Here is a 19,883-nt window from a genome sequence, read left to right as displayed (position 1 = left end):
CTTCTTTTCATTCATCAAATATTTCTAGAGATTATGGTGATTGCTCTGGACCAGGAGTCAGGAAACCGTAGCCCACAGGCAGTATCTGACCCATCGCATTTTTTTGTAAATAAAGTTTTATTGGAACACAGCCACGCCCATTATTTACATCCTCTGTGCCTGCTTTCTCTCTACAATGACAGAGTTGAGCGATTGTGACAGGGCCACTATGGTGCCCCCAAGGCCTAAAATATTTACTCTCTGGCCCTTTAAAGAAAATGTTTGCTGACCTGCTGTGGGCAAAACTAGGATGAGCGGGGTATAGTTTCCACCCCTCTAGGAGTACATAGTCTACTAAGAAACCAAAAAGATTATAGTTCTATAGAAAAATATCCCTCCTCCCCTAGAAAAGCTCCTGGATTAAAGAATAGTTGAAGCTGCAGAGTTTTATGTTACATGAAACACAAGTGTAGGGACTTCCCTGGTGGTGCAGTCATTAAGAATCTGCCTGTCAGGGGCTTCCCTGGTGGTGCAGTGGTTAAGAATCCACCTGCCAATGCAGGGGACACGTGTTCAAGCCCTGGTCCGGGAAGATCCCACATGCCGTGGAGCAACTAAGCCCGTGCGCCACAGCTACTGAGCCTGCACTCTACAGCCCACGAGCCACAACTACTGAAGCCTGTGCACCACGACTACTGAACCCACATGCTGCAACTACTGAAGCCTGTGCAGCTAGAGCCTGTGCTCCACAACAAGAAAAGCCACTGCAATGAGAAGCCCACACACCGCAACAAAGGGTAGACCCGGCTCGCCACAACTAGAGAAAGCCTGAGTGCAGCAACGAAGACCCAACGCAGCCAAAAACAAACAAACAAACATACAAAAACCCACAAGCATAAATATGAGGCCATTCGTTATCACCAGACAAAAAATCCTGAAGTATATGGCAACTGCTTAAAAGTTACACAAGGAAGATGATACAACTCACCTGGATACTTCAGAGGAAGGGCCACCTGCATCATAAACGAAGCTATAGGGCCCAGAGGTGTCACATAGCCAAGTCAAGTTGGCAGGTGAGGACAGGCACTGCTATGCCCTGGTAAAGACTGTGGCCCAGGTTTCCAGATCTCCTCATTTTTTAAACAATGTCAGACATCCAGAGTTTTATGGAAATGTCCCCACTTTAAAATAGAGGCAGGTAATCCAGTAGTGCTTTTAAAAAGCACTGTAGAGGCCAAAGAAACTTGTCTGAGAATGAGTTTTGGCTCATGGACCACTGGTTTGTGGTTATAAGACATGGCAGATGAAGTGGAACTGAGAAAGCAGAAGGAGCCAATCCACAGTAGATGCTGTAGCTAGAGATACTGCAAGAGCCCCGAGCAGAACCAGAGAGAAGAAAGCAAGAGGAGCCGGAGTCCCAGGGCCAGGCCTGAAGCCGTGAGGAAAGCCTGCCCCGTCTTGGTCCACCTGCTAAACTCCTATTCCTCTATAACAAGCACCCAGACACCGCCCCCTCACTGAAGCCTTCCCTGACCTCCTGCGAGAGGATGTGTTTCCTTCTGCATCTTCCCACGTCTTTTCGGCTCAGCCATTGCCTCACTGAGGGACTCCTCTGGGCAAAGCTGCCTTCTCTGTACCTTTCTTCAGGCCTGGTTTAGTTAAGTAATAAATGTTTGTTGGGTAAATTACAAATCAAAGGGGAAGGGGAGGACAGAGAAACCAAGATATCATAAGCATAGATTGAGAAGTCAAACTACTGTGGTTCAAATCCACCTGCTGCTGTGCGGCCTCAAAAGTTACTTAGCTTCTCCAAGCTTCAGTTTGTTCATCAAAAGCAGGGTTAAAGTCTCTATTTCATGGGGTTCTTGTGAGAATCACTCAAGACAAGCCACTTTGCATGGTGTCTGGCACATAGTAAGTGCTTTAAGAGTACCAGCTATACTGTTATTAGCCAGAAGAATTACAGAGCTGACAGTTGGAGCTTGAAGGAAAAGTCTGTAGCTTAGAAGGGAGAGTGAGAGCAGAGAATGCTAGGAAGCATTGGTTAATACTTTGCAGTCATACCAAGGTAAATTAGTCCCATAAATTTGTATTGTAGCTTCCCTGAACTGTACTCTTCAAGATTTGTACCCAAGTTCCCCTTCATGAGGGATATTCTAATTATTCACCTGAACCAACTGTGTTTGCTGAACCCAGCCAACTGAAGTGGGACAAAGGTGACACCATCAAAGGTGATGTAGAAAGAACACACCCAAATGTACACTCGCAAGCAAGGAAACCTGTCACTTGTGGAAATTCAAAGTTTAAGACACTGTACAGAAGTAACAGTAAAAGGAACCTTGCTGGAAGCAGATTTATTCTAAATGAGGTACTGATTTTTATCCTTGTCTGTGTGAGGGATTCTGTTAAAAGCCTAATATAGGTTGGCTCCCTTAGACTGATTGAAATGAACCACGTCTGAATACGTGTTTTTGAAAACCAAAGTAAAGGGAGACAGAGTATAAACAGCTGAAATTGAAAGATTCAAAAACCTTTATGCTATGAAACCATTTTAAATGAGTGCTGAAATACTCTAGGAAGCGGAATTAACAAGAAAGAGGTAAGCCATAAACAATCATAAACTGTCAAATGAAAATTTTGGTGGGGGGAATCCATCCTAAGTATGAGGATACCTAATAATGAGGGCAATCTTTTTTTATTATTATTTTATTTATTTATTTTTATTTATTTTTTGGCTGTGTTGGGTCTCTGTTGCTGCGTGTGGGCTTTCTCTAGTTGCTGCAAGCGGTGGCTACTCTTTGGTGCGGTGCGTGGGCTTCTCATTGCGGTGGCTTCTCTTGTTGCAGAGTACGGGCTCTAGGCGTGAGGGCTTCAGCAGTTGTGGCACGTGGGCTCAGTAGTTGTGGCGCATGGACTCAGTAGTCGTGGTGCACAGGCTTAGTTGCTCTGTGGCATGTGGGATCTTCCCAGACCAAGGATCGAACCAATGTCCAATGCGTTGGCAGGCGGATTCTTTTTTTTTGTGTGCGGTACGCGGGCCTCTCACTGTTGTGGCTTCTCCCCTTGCGGAGCACAGGCTCCGGACGTGCAGGCTCAACGGCCATGGCTCACAGGCCCAGCCGCTCTGCGGCACGTGGGATCATCCCAGACCGGGGCACGAACCCATGTCCCCTGCATCGTCAGGTAGACTCTCAACCACTGCGCCACCAGGGAAGCCCGGCAGGCGGATTCTTAACCATTGCGCCACCAAGGGAAGTCCGAGGGCAATTTCTTCTTTTTTTTTTTTTTTTATTTTTTTTTTTTATTTTTTTTTTGCAGTGCGCGGGCCTCTCACTGTTGTGGCCTCTCCCGTTGTGGAGCACAGGCTCCGGATGCGCAGGCCCAGCGGCCATGGCTCACGGGCCCAGCCGCTCCGCGGCATGTGGGATCTTCCCGGACCGGGGCACGAACCCGTGTCCCCTGCCTCGGCAGGCGGACTCTCAACCACTGCGCCACCAGGGAAGCCCAGAGGGCAATTTCTTTACTTGTGTTTTTTTCACAATCTGTCGAATGTAATATAAGCTTAGCTACATTTTCTCTCATTTTCTCCTACAGGAAAGAAATCATTCAACTAAGTGACCAGAGGAAAACAGTGTATGAATTTCAAGATCTGAAAGAAAGAAGAGGAAGAACGAGGAATAAAGTGAACCTCTTACTTGAAGATTTCAAGAAGAAATTGATTTGCACTCCCGTGCCCGTAATGCAAGCATCATGGGTAAGAGAGGAAATGCACCTCAAATGTCTGTTTCTGGACAGGAGTTGATAAAATCCATAGTGCATTCCATTAGTGAATCTCCCTGTGCTTATTGTCACAGCACCTGAGCACTTTAGAACATGAAAACACACCCATTAAAGGTATTACTTGTGCATGAATATTTCAACTTTTTAAAACATTGCAGAGACGGATAGCATTTGCACAAAATAACGCTAACAATCTGCGATACTAAACAAATACTGAAACCCAAAGTATTGTGATGCCAAACCATGCTAGGATCTCGTTTAATCAGCAGCTTGGAAATTCTATTATGGCCATAAGGAAATGAGAGAGACATGTTTCTGTGCCTTCCTGAGTACAAGCCACTCCATTTCCAGCAACCACGAATGCAAAGGAATGTGAGGCAAAAGGGACCTAAACAATTTCTCTTAAGAACTTTGTAGGAATTTGGAGACATGTTACATACTAGAAGCCTGTAATTCATACTGCATAATTCTTAAAAGTGAACGGGAATTATGCCAAAATCAACTTGGAGGAGAAATGGATTTCTAAAGCAGAACTTGAATTAGCTCATCTGCTGATCTCCCATGAGATCCTTGTTATGTTTAGAAATGGACAGACAGCTTGTTAGTACCAGGAGAGGCAGCACCGAACTTATTCACACCAAACCCGTCTAGTTGAGCGGTATAAGGGAAAATATACGTGAAACCTATCTCAAGGCACAAACATTGTCTGCTTTTCCTCATCCTATGTCTATGGTCCTGTTTGTCATCTGATCGTGAGCTAAAAGAGAAAAAAATAGCTGGCAATTATGACCCTAAAGGAAAGCCTAAATTTGATGAAATCACTGTTGATGACGCTCAATAAATGCTACATAAAGAGTAAGGAATTTGTTCCGATTCCTAATCTGGAAGAAGGTGCCCACTGAAAGAACTGAAAATCCGTCAGCAGTCACCCAGGCCAGGTAGAAGAGAGCAAAACTGCCCCATGCTGATTCTCTCAAACTTGCAGTCCAACAGCAATTACTGGGCTTTTTGTGCTGAACACACTGTGCTGAACAGCAGAGACAGGCAGTAAGTCTCACCCTTAAGTCATCCCAGTCTTGTGGGGGGAAGACAGACATATAAACAATCCCCAAACAATGAAAAGACTCTATCAGAAGGTTTTCAAGCTACTTCGGGAGCAGAGTAGAGAGAATGGAGTTCTTCCTGGGTCTATTAGAAAAGGCCTCTCAGAATAAAGATAAATTTGCCAGATAAATCAAGGCAGAAAATCATTCCAAGCAATAGAAACATGGCTTTTTGTTCGTTTGTGTGTGTGTGAGATGGGGGAGGGGCGGGGGTAGGCGGTTCATGATAAATGAAAATCACAATGTAGTGAGTCCGTTAGTGTAAAAACCAGGAATGTTGAAAAGATAAAGTGTGGTTGTCATGCCTGGATTATGACTACATGAGAGTAAAGAGCAGAGCCCTGGGCCTTTGGTTCCTAGAACAGTTTAAAGCCCTAAGATACTCTCATTTACATTAAAACATCCCACATTACTTTCAGGGATTTGTGTTTTCATTACAATATGGAAAATACAGAGAAGTGTTTAAGAACACAGGTTCTAGAGTCCAACTACCTGGCTTCAAATCCTGGCTTCACATCATACTATCAGTGAGACCTTGCTATCCTCAGAGCCACCTTTTCTCACTGGTAAAATGGTGGTGGTTGTGCTAACCGCCTGACAGTGTTTTGTGGAGATCAAGGATGAGAACTGATGAGAAGGCCAGGCGTATAGAAAGCACTCAGCATGTTAGCTGTTGTCATCAGCCTCAACATCAGAGGTCAGCAAACTACAGTCTGCCCGCAGATCCTACCCACAGCCTGTTTTTGTAAATGAAGTTTCACTAGGAGACCACCACCTCACCTATTTATTTATGTGGTGTCTGTGGCTACTGTCACTCTACAGTGGCAGCGCTGAGTAGTTGTGACAGCAATGTGATGGCAGGTAAGCCTAAAACATTTATTCTCTGGCCTTTTGTAGAATGACTTTGTCAATTCCTGGTCTATACAGTGAGGTGAACTTAGTTGTTTCCTCATATTGGATTCATATGGGTGGTCAAAATTTAATACATAACATTTGGGGAACTTCACAGAGGGTCTTTATATTATCTCACTTAATCTCCACAAATTATCATCATCAGTTTACAGATAAGGAAACACAATCTAAGAGACTTAATGGATTTGCTCAAGGCCATACCCAGACAGTAAAGGGAGAAGCCAGCATTCAAACCCATGTCTGCAAACTTAAGCCTCAGTGCCCTGTAGCTATTACATGTATATTTATGACGCGACATCTGCAAGTTTGAGAAAATCAGCATAGGGGCACTTTTGCTTTCTTCTGCCTGTCTTGGGTGCCTGCTGACAGATTTTCAGTTCTTGCAGTGGGCACCTTCTTCCAGATTAGGAATGAGAACAAATTCCTTACTCTTTATTTATTTTATTTATTTATTTATCTTTGCAGTATGCGGGCCTCTCACTGCTGTGGCCCGTTGCGGAGCACAGGCTCCGGACGCGCAGGCTTAGCGGCCATGGCTCACGGGCCTAGCTGCTCCACGGCGTGTGGGATCTTCCCAGACCAGGACACGAACCCGTGTCCCCTGCATCGGCAGGCGGACTCTCAACCACTGCGCCACCGGGGAAACCCAATTCCTTACTCTTTACTTCCCTGTTAAGTGCAAATTCAAGGGAGAGGATATTGAATTTTTTTATTGATCATTGAGACCAAGACAGTCTAGTCAAATTGGGGAATGATTATCTCGATAACCCATGTATAATTTCATTTGTTTTTACAAAATTTATCTTACCTCAATTTGTGTTGATGTAGATTCCTCAAAGAACATCAAGAAGTATTATCAGAGCTCTATCTGCTGAAAAGAAAACGAATGAAACTACTTCCATCATAGATAACTCTGAAAAAAACAGAAATGACTTACTTACCATCTTAGATACACTAACCTCAAAAGAAAACTTGTCATTGGAGAAATTAAAGCAGATCCAGATACCAGGTATTCAAACATTGCATGAAAAGGTGAATATTCATGACAGTATAGTCAAAGTGTTTGTGGTTTCTACTTGATATACAGACCTCTTTGATTGTATTTCCCTGTCTTACATTTTATTTTTTAATTTATATTTTATAAGTGTAGAAAGTATCTATAAATAATATATATTTAATCTAAAAATAATATAAATTTTTATTTTTTATTTCTTAAGTCAAAGTTTGAGAAAAATCAAAGAGTAAAGATTGTGGCTTGATTTTATTATCTTATGCTATTTACTTTTTCTCAAGTGGTACAGATTATGGACATTTACTCCTCCTGCCTCATAAGTAAAAGGTACTTTTTATTTTTTAAAAAAATGAAATTAACACGGAAATGCTAGACATGTGACTATTTCCCCCAAAACTATAAGTGTAAAAGCGACATTGATTGGCCCAAATGCTGATAACAAATAAGTTAGATATTTATTCAGTTAACTAGGAAATACTTAATCAGTCATATCCATGTACTAAGTGTGAACAGCTATTGAAGAAACACATATGAATAGAGCAATGTCTTGCCTTGGTGAGCCTGGAGGATGTTAGAAAAAGCTCTGCCAACAAATTGCTTTTTCTTTTTAATTTTTAAAAACTTTTTGCCTGCATTGGGTCTTCATCGTTGCATGCGGGCCTCCTCTAGTCGTGGCGAGCAGGGGCTACTCTTCGTTGCAGTGCATGGGCTTCTCATTGCATGGCTTCTCTTGTTGCAGAGCTCGGGCTCTAGGCGCACGGGCTTCAGTAGTTGTGGCACACGGGCTTCAGTAGTTGTGGCTCACAGGCTCTAGAGCACAGGCTCAGTAGTTGTGGCACGCGGGCTTAGTTGCTCCGCGGCATGTGGGATCTTCCCGGACCAGGGATCGAACCTGTGTTCCCTGCACTGTTGACAGATGGATTCTTAACCACTGCACCACCAGGGAAGCCCCAACAAGTTGCTTTTTAACATAGATGCTTTCTCCTGTCAGGTGTATGGAGGAGGGAACATGCCCTGTGTGCTCTTGTCCTGTGGTGGCCCGAGCTGTCCCGGCTCCTGACCCTCTCGAGGAACACCCTCCACAAAGCTCAGGAAGCAGAGTTCGTGATTCGCAATTTGAACAGCCAAGTTCAAGGGTTGAAAAATCAGGTAAACGATGTCTTCTCATGCTTTATTTGTAAAATTAATAGCAATTAAAAAAGCAAAGTATTTGAAATTTTTTAAATTTCCATTTAACTTCTAAGTGATAAGGGTAGATTCTAGATTTTAGGTGTTCTTGTGCCTGACAATATAGGATAAAAATATAGATGTGGATATGAATGGTGATTTAGAAGTAGCTGTGAATATTGATATATTTTCTCATATATTTTCTCATATATATGTATAGTGTGTATGTGTGTATATGGTGAGAAAGAAGAGAAAAACCTCAAAGTATATGTTTGTAGGACATATACAGACTTGTGTGGATAGGTTTCCTTTATAGCAAACACTGCATAGAAATGTGTAAACTCCTAGCCTTGAAGGTTTCAAACTATAGAGCTGTCAAAGTAAAGAATATTTTTCATAAATTCAAGGGTGTGTTTGAAATTCTACTAAATAGACAAATTTTGATGTTAGAATTTAATTTAATATTAGAAAATATTTTAAGGGGAATATACTCTTAATGCCTTGAACTCTTTCCTATGTTGATAGACATGATAAAATTGTTTTAATATTTAAGTACCTGATAATGGAATCTTTAATAATTTTAAATGGCTTCATTTACTTTTCTGGTCATATTAATAAATGAGTATAATTTTTAATTACCTATCTTTCTTTAGGGTTTTTTGGTGAATACATTATATTTATCTGGAAAGGATGAATACAATTTTAGGTGTTTTGTGAATACATTGTGTTCAGCTTAAAAACAAGATGATGATGTGCTCCCTAGTTTGCTTTTTTTTTTTTTGGACAGTATACATAGAGCCTTTGATGAAGAAAAAAGAGCTGAATTTTTTACCAATATAAGGTAAATATTATATCAGTTAGCATTGTTGTTTTCAAGCAACAGAAACCAACCCCTCACCAAAAAGGAAGATATTTGGGTCTCAGAAGTGAGAGGAGAATAGAGAGCCAGCCTTGGGAATGGGGTGAGAACCACAGCACTGAGACACACTCCTGCGCGTGCGCACACACAGAGCACCAGTTCGCTCCGTGAGCCTCACCTCCATGCATCCGAACCCCGGCTGGTCCTACGTGCTTGTTCCAAGGCTCCGGATCCAAGTTCCAGAACAAGTCTCTGATTAAGTTAGAGAACATCCCCACACACCCTAAATGTTGAAAAATTTTTTTTACATAGTCATAATTCTATATTGCCACCTAGTTTTTCCCTTGTATGTTATTCTTCATTGCTTTAACAAATATTCATTGAGTACCTACTGCGTGCTGGACATGTATCTAGATGCTGGGAATACAGCAGTGAACAAACGCAAATCCTGGTCCTGCATCCCTGTGGTTAAAACAATCCTTAATGGTTTAATGTAATTTTAAACTACTATATTGCCCCTTCTCAAAAACCAGAAATCTCACACCATTTAAATAAGACCCGTGTTAAGCTATTACTTTTAAAAGATAATCCCTGAAGTGTATAATAGCAGAATCTGGCTTAATCAGCACATAAATGGAGAACTGGAAAAGGATGGGGGTTGTCATGTTGATAAAATGATGTGCTATTTTCCTGTTGATTAGAAGGGGGAAACATGCCAGAAGAGATTATGAGAGAATTCTCAGGAGTCATGACAGAGGATGGATTGCAGAGAGATGTTTTAAGAGTGAAGTAATTTAGCAATCTCTTTCTTTCTGAATATGGCATCGACTAATGTACACTGAGATTTCATGTGTATAATTCGGTGCTTCCTGTCCAGAGTATTTATTTCTGGAATTCTCATCTTCTATGCCTTCTTACTCACTGCTTCTCCCTTTTATTTTTTTATTGAAATATAATTGACATAGAATGTTGTATTCGTTTTAGGTATACAACATAATGATTTGATATATGTATGTATTGCAAAATGATTAGAACAATAAATTTAGTTAACATTCATCACCACACATAGTTACATTTTGTTTCCTGTGATGAGAAGTTTTAAGATCTTTCTTAGCAACCGTTATCCATTTTAAAGTTTAAAAAGTTCTAGAGAATTAAGGAACAACTCCAAAAAATTAAATTACATATTTTTAATCATGTAAATATTTCTTTTTGTTTCATCATTTGCCAGTGACTACCATTAAATCCTCCGCAAAATCTGTGTTGCTTAAATTAGGCTGCCTATTTTTGTGGGGAAATAAAGTGAGATTTTCTTTTTTCCTTAACTGTGTTTGATCCTAATTAGCCCTGCTTCTGTCACAGTTAATTTATTAAATAGAGCTCAACTTGCAGATGATATTGTCCTATTTCTCTTTGTTTTTTCTCTTTCTCTCATTTGTTGGAATTCCAAGAAAAAGTCCGTGACCTATCTCAAAGCACACAGTTAAGAATTTGCACTTCTAGGTTGTAAACATTTTAGTTCTATCATTCCTCCACCAAGTGTACACAGTATCTGGAATTTATCTTTGTAGCCTTCTCTGAGTTCAAACTCGTTTATTAAAAGGAAGAATGCTTTGTTTTTACTCTCAAAGAAAGTACATTATCTGAATCAGAAGAATGTTTAAAAGAGTATTTTAACTTATATTAAACTTATTATTTAAACTTAATATTTTAACTTATATTAAAGAATATGTTCTCAACTTACTAAACATAATGATCACTGTAAGTAATTTCTGTGACATTTGTTGATATGATAGAATGCTAACATGTCATTAAAACAGAATTTGTGTTTTCGATTTGTATCAGGAAAAGTCATTAGTCCTACACCAATAATTGTTTTCAAATAACAATTTTGATCACTAATAATGTTTTAAGAGATAAGTTCACATTATTAAGAAAACATGGTAATGAAAACAGATAATATCAACTTTTAAAAGAGTCCTTTAACATGAATCTATTGTTTAATTATGTAGACTTCTGTTATATTTTTAGTGACCTCTATTTGGTCCAGCTAAGTAAGGAAACGTCACAGAATGTGCCTAATTGTTATGTTTGCTTCATTGTTGTTTTTTTCTTATTCCAGATCAAAAATATAAGTAAACTGGCAGAAGTCTCCAAAAACAATGCCTTACAGCTAAGTGAGAAACTGAGGAATATGAAAAACCAAAGTGAATCTGAAGAAGAAAAAATGAATCTTTTAATCAAGAAGCTGAAAATGTTCTTGTTAGGTAATTTTTTTCTTTTAAATATTAGGACTGGGGCTTCCCTGGTGGCGCAGTGGTTGTGAGTCCGCCTGCCGATGCAGGGGACACGGGTTCGTGCCCCGGTCCGGGAAGATCCCACATGCCGTGGAGCGGCTAGGCCCATGAGCCATGGCCGCTGAATCTGCACGTCTGGAACCTGTGCTCCGCAGCACGAGAGGCCACAACAGTGAGAGGCCCGCATACCGCCAAAAAAAAAAAAAAAAATTAGGACTAGTTTCTGTCCCTCCCACACTCTTCCTCCTCTTCTCTCTCCCCATCCTCCTCCTTTTTCTTCCTTTTTTAATTTATACTCAAACATCACAACCAACTCCATATTACGTTAAGTGGAAATGGCATGGCTAAATCAGAATCATGATATACTCCTTGATTTTAAATTTCTTCATGGAAACAATTCCAAAATATTAACTCTGTATCAAAAATAATATGGCTCTCTGTATAAGATTAGTTTAGTAATACATCCTAGAATTTAGTTAGAATTCCAAAGAAGTGAACTTGGTCTTAAAAGTTATTTTTTTTTAAACAAGGAAAATCTAACATGAAGACTCTGTCAGATTCCACAACTTTCTCTGCTGACAGAGTGTGTGAGATCAAGGTACGCCAGCTGTTGGTTACTGTATCAAATACTGTAGTGAGGTGGCATCTAAAATATTGGTTATTTTAGATAAATATTGTTGACTATTTTCCAAGACTCATGTTGGCTTTCTGTGACTGACCAAAGGGGGAACTATTGGATTCATTATTATTATGAATTATTATTATAATTATGAACTTAGTGTCCTTCATTGTGCCTTATTTTCGGAGAGGTTTGTTTTAAACTCCAGAGAACTATTAGTTAAAGATAAAAATCAAATAGTACAGCTGGAAATTGACGGGAAATCTCTCTCTCGGTCAATAATGTCGTTTGGGTACAACACTACGTGGAATTGATCTGAGGAGGCTTTCTTTCCTATAGCCATCTTCCAAATTCAATAATTTAATATTCTCCACATGAATTAATAGACAGTAGAGATGTCAGTTACAATCTTTGCAATCACTTTATTAAACCTGTTTATTTATAAGAGACCCCTGTGGCCAAGTATTCTTTCCATCTCACTGTTTCTAGAAATTGTATTAGCAGCTTTAGTCCTGATTTTCAAAATTAGAAAAGAATAGAGAGTAAAAATGATCAGTAAAAATGACCAAAATAAGCAGTAAAAATGATTGGGTGTGGGATCAGTCAACTGGACATTTTGTTTGTTCAAAGCAAGTTTTCAGTGAGCGAGCTAGATGGACTGCTTTAACTAGACACAGATCCAGGAACTGTGTGACTAACACGGTAGCTCTTTCTGCAGATACAAGTCAATTCAGACGCCAAAACTAAGACGAAATCAGAGCTGCCACAGTGTCCTCAGTTCCAGCAACGGTCACAGAGCCTACTCCTATACTAGTTCTCATTGCTACTAAATAAGTTTCTAATAAAAATGTCACTTTAATTAGCCTAAGGAATTAGGGGGAAAAAACTCAGATTATTACAATAAAAATTAGACTAGACATCAAGAAAAATCCTATTCCACAAGAAGAACTTTCCTGGTCAGGGTTCAAGACGCTTGGTCACCAGGAAGCAGTGCCCTTCACTCACCCAGTTCTTTGTTTTTCTTGGCTATAAAGCCCAAATAAAATGATCATTACATTTATGGTGGCCACACTATTCAGCTCTTCTTTTACCATCTTAATATTTTCCTTACGGTCTGAATTCCTTATTAACAGAGTTATGTGTCACTTCTCCTGAAAGTGAATTTATAATCACTTGAATATGAATTTTTAATCTCATAATAAATGCCAAGAAATGTTTCATGACTGAATACGGGGTTAAATTCAATTCACTTTTTATTAGAACTTTTTTTTAACAAAAGTTACTATTTCTAGAAAGAGCCAACTCCGTGATTCCGTTTAAAATATGGTGTTAACTTATTCATGAAGAATTCTCATCACATTTTTTTCAAAAACATTATAGGAAGTAAAGTATTCCTTTTGGGACTTCCCTGGCGGTCCAGTGGTTAGGACTCTGTGCTTTCACTGCCAGGGCCTGGGTTTAATCCCTGGTCGGGGAACTAAGATCCCACAAGCCGCAGGGTGTGGCCAAAAAAAAAGGAAGTTAAATATTCCTTTTATATATTAAACAAGAATAGCTAAGGCAGAAATGAGTGCAAAGAAGATGTATACTGGGGTCATGTCACTCAAATACTAAAAGCTATCCAGGCCTCCCATTGTCCTTTTTTTTTTTTTTAATATTTATTTACTTATTTATTTAGCTGTGCCGGGTTTTAGTTGTGGCACGCATGCGGAATCTAGTTTCCTGACCAGGGATCGAACCGCGGCCTCCTGCGTTGGGAGCGTGGAGTCTTAACCACCGAACCACCAGGGAAGTCCCCACATTGTCTCTTGAACGAAGTCCGGTTTCCTTAGCCTCACATTTAGGGGCATGTGTGATCTGCTCCCAGCCTTCCTGAACTTCCACTCCTTTTTTTTTTTTTTTTTAACTTTTTTAGACACTTTTTTGCTTTTTTAGTTACTTTTTAAGCCCCCCCACCCCCCACTGGCCAGCTGGGAGTGATCCACGCAGTGTTACCTGTTCCACCCTGAGCTTGTCCTCGGCGGAGAATGCCCTTATCCCTCTTCTCACTGCACGTCTCCACGAATGTAATCTGTGCGGGCCTCCAAGACCGGGTTTAAATGCTGTCTTGAAGTTCTTCCTGAAGTATTTTCTCCTGCCTCTGAACCCCACATCATTCTGTCTTATGTTTATCACTTCTGTTCTTAAGGGATCAGTAATCATCTAAAGTGACTTATAATTCCCCACTTGGTGGTGAACCCCTTGAGGATCAGATCTGTGTCTGATTCATCTCTAACTTCCCCCGTGGCACTCAGCATCTGTGCCTCGATAAGGAGCCAGAGAGAGACAAGGAGCTATTACCCCACATACCGAGAGTCCATCTTACGCACTTTAGTTCTCAAAGGGGGCCAATTTTATTCTTCTGAAAAGCAGGACATAGATGTATTTAAAGGTTTCTTCACCCCGCCCCCGTCCCCGGGCTGCACTTGGCGGCATGCGGGCTCCTAGTTCCCCAATCAGAGATCGAACTCATGACCCCTGCCAGGGAAGCACAGAGTGCCAACCACTGGACCACCAGGGAGTTCCCTAAAAGTTTCTTTATAATACGTTAATCATACTGTAAATTACTCTGTTTTGTTGCATCCCCTTCTCAAAATAGGCCCTTGAGCAGTAGCATCAGTTATAATTACCCAATTATGCTGGTGAGCAAAAACTGTGAGCCTTTTTAATGTCATGGAGGATTAGAGTAGAGTTTTGTTGAGTCCAAACCCAGTGCTTCCCCATTGTCTCATTCATGGTATTTCAATCTCTTTTATCTTTTTTATTGCGGTACGCGGGCCTCTCACTGTTGCGGCCTCTCCCGTTGCGGAGCACAGGCTCCAGACGCGCAGGCTCAGCGGCCATGACTCACGGGCCCAGCCGCTCCACGGCATGTGGGATCTTCCCGGACCGGGGCACGAACCCGCGTTCCCTGCATCGGCAGGCGGACTCTCAACCACTGCGCCACAAGGGAAGCCCGAATCTCTTTTTTTTAAATTGAAGTATAGTTGATTTATAATGTTGTTAATTTCTGCTATATAGCAAAGTGATTCAGTTATACATATGTACATTCTTTTTTATATTTTCCATTATGGTTTATCACAGGGTATTGAAGATAGTTCCCTGTGCTATACAGTAGGACCTTGTTTTTTATCCATCCTACATATAATAGTTTGCCATTGTGTTTGAATCTTAATGACATCTAAACATTTTAATTGCTTTTGAATCTGTACTTATAGTAAGCAGTTCTTGTGAGGACATTTTGTAGCACACGCAGTATTCCAAATCTGTCATTTTTCGTTTTTCCAACAAGCATTGAATGAATTCAGCTTTACATGAGCAGCATTTCTTTCAGAGAGAAGGGAAAATTGAGAATGAAGAAGCATCTGTGAGACATATACAATAATCCCTGTATTCTAGGGACACATCATCAAATGCAAATTAACTTAGAATTCATTGTGGTGATATTTACAAGGTAGAATGATAAAGGAGACACAATTACCTAAAACCCATCTTCTTATTTAGGAGGATAACGCGCCTCCAGAGGACATAGAGAGGGTTGCAAATCGTGTACTTGACATCCACCTACCAGTAACATTGCCAAATCTGACCCATGAATTTGACAAAATACGGAGACTTTTGCAACTCTGTGAGGACTACAGGACAGAGGAGAACAGGCTACATAAAGCAGCAGATGGAGCCCGAAAGGTTTTGGTGAAGGCAAAAGCAGCTGAGTAAGTACAGTATTAATATTCTCCTCCTTCTCTTAACAGGCCATCTGCCAAAAGGCCATCTGAAAAATATTTGCCTGAGGAGCTATAACGTTCAAATGAAATTACCCTCTGATAGTTCATTGCCCAAAATGAGGGCTAAGCTGTCTGTGGAGGTGACCCGGGAAGCTGGGAGGCATTGTGCAGAGATGCTGGTTTCCCGTTTTCCTTAGTCTCTGAATGCCCTTCCAGTGTCTGTTACCTCCTTATACCAATATACACCAATAAATGCCATGTATTAATTATATGCCAATATCTTAACAAGTGCTGGGACTGTCTGTGTATTCTTCCTTTCTTGCATACCTATTTATTTTTTTAAAAATCTTTATTGGAGTATAATTGCTTTACAATGGTGTGTTAGTTTCTGCTGTATTACAGAGTGAATCAGCTATACATATACGTATATCCCCATACCTCCTCCCTCTTGTGTCTCCCTCCCACCCCTCTAGGTGGTCTCAAAGCACCGAGATGATCTCCCTGTGCTATGTGGCAGCTTCCCACTAGCTATCTATTTTACATTTGGTAGTGTATATATGTCCATGCCACTCTCTCACTTCGTCCCAGCTTACCCTTCCCCCTCCCCGTGTCCTCAAGTCCATTCTCTACGTCTTGCATACCTATTTTTATTTCTTTCTGTATTTACTACAGTATCAGTACTTTGAAAATCTAGATTAAAGAAAGTATATCACATTAAAAATATGACGGTGAGACAGAGAAGAAATGAACACGAGTGCCCCAGGAGTAATACAGGAGTAGAATGATACATACGGTACACAAAGTCAACCAACTCTTGCTTCCTTTTGCCCTTGTCAACTTAGCCAAGCAAAGAGGAAAAGCCACCTTGATGTTTTTATGATCATGGGGTGCTGTGAGTCCAGGTCATAGGGTCAGTGGATGATGGTACCATCATCAACACCCATCACCATTTTGGAGCCCCAGAAGCAGAGTTGATACCTGAGCTGCCTTCACTGTCTCATCATCCACCTCTACAAGTGAAGTGCATCAGACTCCACTGAAAGCCCAGCCCCTTCTGGTTTTAATATTTCAAACTAGGAAGCAACTGGACACAATCATGCAGCAATTAAAAATGATGTTGACGAAGGATTTTTAGTAACATGCAGAGATTCTTACAGTGTAATGTTAATGCTTGTAAAAAGAGCACAGGGATATCAGCTCGGTGCTTTGTGACTGCCTGGAGGGGTGGGATGGGGAGGGTGGGAGGGAGGGAGATGCAAGAGGGAAGAGATATGGGAGCATATGCATATGTATAACTGATTCACTTTGTTATAAAGCAGAAACTAACACACCATTGTAAAGCAATTATACCCCAATAAAGATGTTAAAAAAAATCTTCATAAAAAAAAGAATATAACAGATTGTATGTAGAAGAGGATCTCAATCATGAAAAGAAAAAAACTGGTAGGACAAAAATGCTAGCATGTGCCAATATCTTAACAGGTGGTAGGATTACTGGTAAATTTTCCCTCCCTGATATTTTTTTCTTCTTTCTTCTTTTATTGGGGTACTTTCTAAATTTACTATAATGAGCAGTACATTGAAAATCTAAAGGAAAAAAAGAATTCAGTAAAAAGATATGGGGGAGGGGGGAGTTATGAGAAGGAAAGCCTCCAGAACCCTCACTGTAATTGTAGAGAAAAAAAAGTATAGAAAGGGAGAGCAATATACTGTATGATTCCAACTACAGGACATTCTGGAAAAGGCAAAACTATGGAGACACAGTAAAAAAAAGATCAGTGGTTGAAGGGAAGGATGAATAGGCAAGCACAGGAATTTTAGGACAGTGGAAATACTCAGTTTGATACTATAATGATAAATACATGTCATTATATGTTTGTCCAGACCCATAGAATGGACAGCACCAAGAGTGAGCCCTAATGTAAACTGTGGACTTCGGGTGTTTACGATGTGTCGGTATAGGTTCATCGTTTGTAACAAATGGACCCTCCGGTGCAGGATGTTGATAATTGGGCAGGTTATGCATGTGTGAGGGCAGGGAGTGTGTGGGAAATCCCTGTACCTTCCTCTCAATTGTGCTGTGAACTTAAACTGCTCTAAAAAAAAAAAAAGTTTTGTGTTTTGTTTTTTTTTCTCTTCAATGGAGAGAAAGATTATCACTGGAAGGGGAGAGGCTGGGTTGGATGGGTAAGGGGTTGTTTTGCCATTTAGCTATTTTTGCTCTCACACAAGCATTTCTAATGATGCCTCTGCTAAGATCTAGTTCCCTGACTTTGCACCTTCTTGCAAAGGTGCCTCTGAGCCCACAGACCTAAGTATCTGGTGAATGTTGACTTGAGGTGTGCTCACTTCTGTAAAATAGACTGTCACCTGGAAAGCTTGTGATGGTAACCTCTGACTGGGCCCCTGGGCAGCTGGAATGTCAGCGAAGCTTAAATAAACCTGAATAAACACAGCCTGAAAACGCAGGGCCTTTCGTTCTCTTTTGCTCCCTCTGGGGCCTCTTGACTACCCCGCCCCCTACTCCAATCAGGATTTCAAGAGCGTTACTTACTTAAGTTTGAGAAATCAGAGAACTGGAATTGGCCGAAGATAGTTTTTTTTGGTTCCAAGCTTGCCAGTTTTATCCCCCAAATCTCTCTGCTTATGACAAGTTAAGAAGAAACGAGACCTGTATCCTTGATTTCCATATCTGGCAAAATCTGTATCTGTGCATGCATATGTATGTGTTTTTACTGGCATCTAAACGTACCTATGTCTCAAGAGGAAGACTTCAGCACTTTGCCTTGCTTAAGAGTGATTTCAATTGACTTTATGAATAATTCAGTAAAGTTTTTGTTGAGTCGAATGAACTCTCAAGGTGAAATAAATGAATAATTGTATATTTATCTAATCTGATATGTTAATATCTTAGAAAAGCAGCAAATGTTCTATTAAATCTCGACAAAATGTTGAATAAGTTGCAACAAGTTCAAAAAACTCAAGTATGGGCAGATTCTACCATCACACAGCTGACTGCCCAGATGACAAAAATAAAGAATGCACTGCAGGTATTTCTCTATCTTCTTTGAAACTAACCTGAAAGACTTTGAGTGTGAAGACAGCACAGTTTTTATATCTCATCTTACCTGTCTGATGGAATTATTATGATGATAAATAAGATTATGATAGTATTATGCGTTTAATTAACGTTCTACAGAGTTATCCCGGCATTATTTCATCTCACTGGGGGACAAAGCAGTTATCCCGGCATTATTTCATCTCACTGGGGGACAAAGCAGGTGTTGTTACCATCAGCTTGTAGATGAAGAAACTAAGACTCGCGGAGGTTAAGTCACTACCTAATGGTAGATGTGAGGCCAGTATTTATCCCTTCTGATACCAGGGAAAGTAACGGACTTCTGAGAGCTCACCAGCCAAAGAAATTAAGTTAATTGTTGCCAGATTTTTATAACAAAATATGTGTGAAATCTCATCAGCGTATCCTAAGACTGAAAGACTATCTTACCTGAAAGAAGGGGTTCCATCCACTGTTTGGCAGGAATAAAGCCACGGTTTAACCCAGGGGATGGATCCAGAAGAGGAAGCCTGGCAGCTGGAGGGCAGAACAGGACCTAGACTGAGAGTCTGTGATGTATCTCTCTCCAGCACATCCTCTTCCCAGCAGATTGCAAGCTTCTCAGTCTCTGTTCTTCCCCGGAGTCTTAGATATCTAAGTACCTGCATCCTGAAAAGAAAAGCAGAAGGCACCAGCACAGGAAGTCATGCACCTGGAAATAAAAAGCTCAGATATGAAGAGGTTGCATATATACAGGAGCAAAAAATAAAGACGGTCTCCAGGTTTTCCCCTTCTAGGCATCTACTCTAGAACAGGGGTTGGCAAAATGCAGCCCAAGGGCCACAGGGACCCACCAACTGTTGCATCCAAAGTCACACCGTTTTATTGGAATTCAGCCACATATTGTCCATGCATGCTTTTGCACTACCATGGCACAGAGTTGAATAGTTGCAACAGAGATTTTATGGACCACAAAGTGTAAAATATTTACTAGCAGCCCCTTTACAGAAAAAGCTTCAAGATTCCTGCTCTAGAAAAACTCCCACCTATGCCCGAGGGCCTAGGAAGGGGCTTCGATTTCTAACAGCATGGTGGACCAGTATATCAAGGAGCCATCTAGTAGGAAAAAACCTGAAAAGGTTAGATGTTTTAACAATTTGTTAAATGCATAGCTGAATTGGTAAAAAATGGAGGAAATCTTCAGAGGCCAATAATGACCGGAAAACATGATCCAGACAGATTATGAAGCATGAATCTGATGGCAGGCAGAGGGTAGCTGTCAGTCCCTGGTGTATTAAAGCTGTTGGTTTCCCTGGCTGCCATGAGTAATAGA

The 19,883-nt window shown here is 40.7% G+C and overlaps 1 protein-coding gene across 1 annotated transcript in view; it reads left to right on the top strand.

Annotated features, from left to right (window-relative positions):
- The window catches only part of LAMB4 (laminin subunit beta 4), a 112,550-nt gene that overhangs the window by 82,400 nt on the left and 10,267 nt on the right, over positions 1–19,883 (top strand). The window contains 10 exon segments of the mRNA XM_060156210.1: positions 3,574–3,680; positions 3,683–3,733; positions 6,603–6,639; positions 6,641–6,806; positions 7,778–7,838; positions 7,841–7,935; positions 10,935–11,074; positions 11,556–11,559; positions 15,272–15,480; positions 18,407–18,542. Coding sequence (XP_060012193.1) covers positions 3,574–3,680; positions 3,683–3,733; positions 6,603–6,639; positions 6,641–6,806; positions 7,778–7,838; positions 7,841–7,935; positions 10,935–11,074; positions 11,556–11,559; positions 15,272–15,480; positions 18,407–18,542 — 1,006 coding nt within the window.

The sequence above is a fragment of the Lagenorhynchus albirostris genome, chromosome 8 (genome assembly GCF_949774975.1).
Source record: "Lagenorhynchus albirostris chromosome 8, mLagAlb1.1, whole genome shotgun sequence".
In the NCBI taxonomy this organism is placed as follows: Eukaryota; Metazoa; Chordata; class Mammalia; order Artiodactyla; family Delphinidae; genus Lagenorhynchus; species Lagenorhynchus albirostris.
Note: the sequence above shows the minus strand (reverse complement) of the source record. Positions and strands in the feature narration are given on the sequence as shown.